Source organism: Scyliorhinus canicula, chromosome 2 (genome assembly GCF_902713615.1).
Source record: "Scyliorhinus canicula chromosome 2, sScyCan1.1, whole genome shotgun sequence".
In the NCBI taxonomy this organism is placed as follows: Eukaryota; Metazoa; Chordata; class Chondrichthyes; order Carcharhiniformes; family Scyliorhinidae; genus Scyliorhinus; species Scyliorhinus canicula.
Window position 1 is genome coordinate 51,872,364 of NC_052147.1, and position 6,000 is coordinate 51,878,363.

General features: G+C 45.0%; 1 protein-coding gene across 2 annotated transcripts in view; it reads right to left on the bottom strand.

Annotated features, from left to right (window-relative positions):
* The window catches only part of akt1 (v-akt murine thymoma viral oncogene homolog 1), a 126,710-nt gene extending 123,133 nt beyond the window's left edge, over positions 1-3,577 (bottom strand). The window contains exons 1-2 of one of the 2 annotated variants that reach the window (XM_038778082.1): positions 3,319-3,577; positions 2,783-2,902 (exon numbers count right to left, since the gene is read on the bottom strand). In XM_038778082.1, the coding sequence (XP_038634010.1) occupies positions 2,783-2,828 (46 nt within the window). In that variant the 5' untranslated portion in view covers positions 2,829-2,902; positions 3,319-3,577. The remainder of the gene's footprint in view (positions 1-2,782; positions 2,903-3,318) is intronic. The other variant, XM_038778075.1, reaches the window with a different exon arrangement.
* Between the last annotated feature and the right edge of the window lie 2,423 nt (positions 3,578-6,000).

Here is a 6,000-nt window from a genome sequence, read left to right on the forward strand (position 1 = left end):
CCGAAGTCAGGGGTGTGGATTAACGACATGGCGGGATTTCTCAGGCTCAAGAAAATTAAATTTGCCTTGAGAAGTTAGATGCATGGGGGTTTAGTCGGAGGTGGCAGCTGTTCATCGACTTCTTTGAGAAAAATTAAGCTGTTAGCAGGAGGAGGTGGGGGGGGGGATGCATGGGAGGTGGTTGGGCAAGGTGGCATTGTTTGTGTAAGCCATGTTGGCTGGGGTTTGTGTCCAGGGGGTAGATGTCTGTAGTAATATCTGGGACAACCCCAGGGGGGTTGTTGAGAATATTATTGTGGTTTTGTTTTTACTGAGATTTGATGGTTAAAATTGTTAAAATTATAAATGCCTCAATAAAATATTTTCTGAAAAAAAAGTTCACTATAAGCAATAAAAATATTTATAAAAACAAACAAATCTGGAAAATCAAGGTTATGAATTTTTGCATCAAATATTGATCCAGAATTAAACAAAACGTCACCATGAACACTCAAAAATCTATTCTTCCAAATATTTTGATACGAGATCTTTTCGTTTATTTTGTTTAGCCAGATAAAGAATCCGACTTATAATCTTTATTATTGTCACAAGTAGGCTTACATTAATACTGCAATAAAGGTAATGTGAAGCTACTGTTACTTATCATGACATTTACAAGTTACAGATTGTAATCGAAATTAATTTCAACGGAAGTATCAAGGAAAGCATTATGCTAAATGGGGCACTAAATTAATCAAAACCGCATTGAGATAAAGTTTTTTTTATAAATTGTCCCAGGTATTACTACAGACATCTCCCGCCCAACATATTAAACACACCTCTAAGAATGGAGTGCTGCTTTTTGAATGTGTTATCTGTGATTAGTAGATGCAACCGATGTACAAATTCGGCTACTGTTGTAGCCACCTGGGGTGGCCACGTCCCGATTACAAAATGGACACTTGCAAAGAATGAAGGGAAAAATGGACAATGCTGAGAAAGCAAGCAGGTGCAAGGTTTGTTTGTTGATTGGAGTTTGCAGCTCCCAGACAAGACCGATACTGCAAAACCATTAGCATACTAATGAGCCATCTCCGGGGACAAAAGAGAAACATTTAGGTAAACGATACCAAAGCAGACACCCCGGCGCCAGAGGAGACTAGAACAAAGCAGGCCAACAGCCACCTAGGGCCCGCCCAGCAATCAGGGCAGCCACCCCTTTATTGGAGGAAATCGATACCAATGATCAGGATACGGTCCAATTAATTGGGACCAAGTTCAAGGACCACCCAAAAGCACGCGAAGCCCCTTTTGGGTATAAGAAGAAGCCCCCAAGAGAGAATCGTTCTTCTTGGCCTTGGCTCTCAGCGGCGAGAGGCCTGCCTAGCAGCTGCACCAAAACAAGTAAGTCCAAAGTCAACGCACGCTACGAGATAGACGCTCCTAGCTACTATTCCGTACCAGCTCGACCCCAGCAACCTCAGAACCGGACAACGGCCATTGTTCCTCTGACTGAGTGGGCGCCCGAAGCTAAGTATAGGCTTTAGTAGCAGTGATAGTTTAGTTGGTAGAGTTTGTGCATGAGTATAATTGACTGTGTGTGTAAATAAATGTGCATTGATTTCGACCTTACTAACTGGTGTATCGAGTCTTTGATCAGTATTCGGTTTTGAACCTTGTGGCGGTATCGAAAGATACCTGCCGACTCTTGAGCAAACGTAATTAGAATTAAGGAAGGCGACCATATTAACCGCCATAAACAGAGCCAATTAAAGAGAGAACACAATGAGCAACACTGCAATGTCAGAAGTAATGCGCCATACCAACAAACAGTTACAGATTTTAAATATTACATACAACATTTAGAACCTTTTTCAAAAAAAATATATACCGTGGTAAAATAATATGTGCAGTAGCCCATTATCCTATCTTGTAAGCATTCCTGTTGTGCAACATTACATCCTTCAACGTACACAGCAATTGGTAGAAGGACATCTTCCTGGTGTAGCTAGTTCCAATTACAGCATTTCATCTATATTTTATTCCCACACAATCCCTTCTTGTATGTAACTAATCAGCAATATTTTATTGCAAGATCTCATGACAAACTAGACACTGGATTCTGCTGCGATTGAAGAGCCTGTAGAATCAATCAGATCAATTTGGAGAAAAGTGTAATGGAAATGCCAGAGTGGTGAAAAAAAATGTTCATCATTCAAAAGGCATGCATGGCAGGAAGTGGAGAGTAAACCACACCCATTATTGCCCTGAAGCTCAATTGCAGTGTTTTTGCTAAAGTTGCTAGCTCCTGTTGACCAGACTGCACCATCAGTTCCATCACATCATATTAGACTTGAATAAACACTGGACATGGGAATTATTGAAAGATAGTGTTTTGCATGATCCAATAATTTAGTGACAATAACATAGCACCATTGCAGCAAATGCTATAATCAAGATGCAATTTTTAAATTCCAGTTCTGCATTTTAAAATAGTCATATTTGTTACTTTTTTTCCACTGGACATAGGCGACAACGCAGTTCAGGAAGAGCTCCTTTCCCAAAACCTAATGAAGCCCAACCCGCATTATCGGGTCAAATAGCAATAAGCAATTGCAAAAAAGCATCTAATAATGAAAGAGCTGCTCCCGCGTAAGCAGTTGCAGAGTGCAAGGTTTTCCAATTCTGTACACTTAAATCATTAGTCTTTGACAACAGTGAGTGAAACATCTTTTCGAACACGTGTAAAGAAATTAAGTGTCTTGTGCACTTTTACTGGGATCCATGACAAAAAAAATCTCACCTCGCTTGTGAAGCCACCCCTCTTTCACTATTGTACCTTCAGTCATAGCGGCACGAAAGGTTCAAGCAGCAGCAGCAGAACTTCACACCAAACTATAACACTTCTGTTCTTCACAGCAACCTGCATTAAGCAGAATAAACACACACAGATCAGTAGCTGAGAATTGTATCAGTAAGTGGGTTTGGGGTTTTGCAATAGGGCGGGTAGGAGAGCTCATCCACACTTTGGTGGTTTCCAAGCCAGCGAGACTGATCTATTTTTTTTATGAATGGCAAGGACGGCAACGCCTCTTAGTGCAGCCTCGGCAGCGAGCATCCTGCTCCCTCCCTGCCCGCCGCTCACCCCCACGGGGCGAGCGCCTCCCCGGCTCCTGGGGGCGGCCGAGGTGGAAGGGAGCCCAGCCCGTGTGCTGACCGATCTCCCAACCCCGGGCAACTCTTCACCCTCCCCCCTGACAGGCAGCTGGAAACGGGCCTAGAGCTGGGCCAGGCCTGGGACCGCTGTCAGTGTAAAGTTAGCCCCGAGGTGTTCCTTACCTGCAGCTGGGCCGACCTCTCCCCATGCTGTGCCCTGACTTTGAGCTGCGGGGCATGAATGCAAAGGACGGCGTTGAGCTGCTGAGGCGCAAGGCGGCTGCACCGCTTCCTCCTTGTGTGAGAATCGGTGACGTTAGCCTGGCCTGGGCTCCCCGGCACGTCAGTCCGGGGGCTACACACCAGCCCAGCCCTACATTACTAACTAGCACTGACACAAAGTTAACTAGCAGTGACACTCCGTTAACTAGCAGGATCCGCAGCAAACAAATTAACCACTGCAACAATTAGCTGCAGTGACCAAAGTCACCCACTAACTACCAGCACCAAAACAAAGTAACTATTACAACCGTCAGTAAACAGCTTACTGACACTCGCTAAGTTACTCCTGGAATCAACTATACATTTGAATACTGCTGGAAGTGATCCGAATATAAACAGCCCCCGAAACTACACAAAACAAACTCTCTGGGAACAGCATAAAGTCAAACTATTGTGATGGGCAGTGAACAGTCACACTTTCCATTGGCGGCTGGGTTGGTAACCAGAAGACATCGGTTTAAGATCATTTTTTAAAATATTCGTTCAGGGGATGTGGGCAAACGCTTACTGGATCAGCATTTATTGCCCATCCCTAATTGTCCTCGCACTGAGTGCCCACCCATTTCAGAGTCAACCACATTGCTGTGGGTCTGGAGTCACTTGTAGGTCAGACCAGGTTAAGGTCAGTGTGAATTTCATAGATTTAATAGAATTTACAGTGCAGAAGGAGGCCATTCGGCCCATCAAGTCTGCACCGGCTCTTGGAAAGAGCACCCTACCCAAGGTCAATACCTCCACCCTATCCCCATAATCCCACCCAACACTAAGGGCAATTTTGGACACAAAGGGCAATTTATCATGGCCAATCCACTTAACCTGCACATCTTTGGCCTGTGGGAGGAAACCGGAGCACCCGGAGGAAACCCACGCAGACATGGGGAGGATGTGCAGACTCCGCACAGACAGTGACCCAAGCCGGAATCGAACCTGGGACCCTGGAGCTGTGAAGCAATTGTGCTATCCACAATGCAACCATGCTGCCCACAGCTGTGGGGTTGCACATTCTCCCAGTGTCAACATGTCTTTCCTCCCAACAGTCCAAAGATGTACGGATTAGGTGGATTGGCCATGCTACATTGCCTCTTAGTGTCCAAAAAAGGTTGGGTGAGGTTGTGGGGAGGGCCTGGTGCTCCTTTGGCGGATAGGCGCAGATTCTGTATTGTAAGGGATTCTATGATTCCAGATTTCCTTCCCAAAAGGGCGTTAGTGAATCTGAGGGTTTTTACGACAATTGACAATGGTTTCATGATCATCGTTAGTCTTTTTCTGAATTCTCCCTCGTGGACCCGACAGGCGCTTTAGTGTGGCGACTGGAGGATTTTCACAGTACTTCATTGCAGTGTTAATGTAAGCCTACTTGTGACACTAATAAAGATTATTATTAATCCAAATTTCACCATTATTTATTATTATTATTATTATTAATCCAGATACGTGGATAATTGGATCACATTCTGGGGAAGGTGGGACCTGTACAGACTGGACGGTTTGCACCTGAACCAGAGGGGCACCAATATCCTGGGAGGGAAATTTGCTACGGCTCTTCGGGGGGGGTTTAAACTAATTTGTCAGGGGGATGGGAAAACGAGCTGTAGTCCAGAAGTCAGTGTTGAGAGTAGTGAGGTACTGAGGAGGGTATCAGGGTCGCAGGAGTGCACCGGCAGACAGAAAGGTGGGTTGAAGTGTGTCTACTTAAATGCAAGGAGCATCCGGAATAAGGTAGATGAACTTGGAGCGTGAATTGGTACTTGGGACTACGATGTTGTGGCCAATACAGAGACATGGTTAGAACAGGGACAGGAATGGTTGTTGGAAGTTCCGGGGTATAGATGTTTCAGTAAGAGGAGGGAAGGTGGTAAAAGAGGTGGAGGAGTAGCATTGTTAATCAAGGATAGTTTAACGGCTGCAGAAAGGCAGTTCGAAGGGGATCTGCCTACTGAGGTAATATGGGCCGAAGTTAGAAATAGGAAAGGAGCGGTCACATTGTTAGGAGTTTTCTATAGGTCCCCAAATAGTAATAGAGACGTGGAGGAAGAAATTGCAAAACAGATTATGGATAGGTGTGGAGGTCTCAGGGTAGTTGTCATGGGTGACTTTAAGTTTCCAAATATTGATTGGAACCTCTACAGGTCGAACAGTTCGGATGGGGCAGTTTTTGTAGTGTGTGCAGGAGGGTTTCCTGACACAATATGTGGATAGGCCGACAAGAGTGGGGGGCCACATTGGATTTAGTACTGGGTAATGAACCGGGCCAAGTGTTAAATTTGTTTGTGGGAGAGCACTTTGGAGATAGTGACCGCAATTCGGTGTCTTTTGCTATTGCAATGGAGGGCCATACGGCAGGGCAAGGTTTATAATTGGGGGAGGGGTAATTATGATGCGATTAGGCAAGAATTAGGGAGCATAAGATGGGAACAGAAACTGTCAGGGAAAGGCACAAATGAAAAGTGGCGCTTGTTCAAGGAACAAATACTGCATGTCCTTGATAGGTATGTCCCTGTCAGGCAGGGAGGAAATGGCCGTGTGAGGGAAACATGGTTCACAAAAGAGGTTGAATGTCTTGTCAAGAGGAAGAAGGAAGTG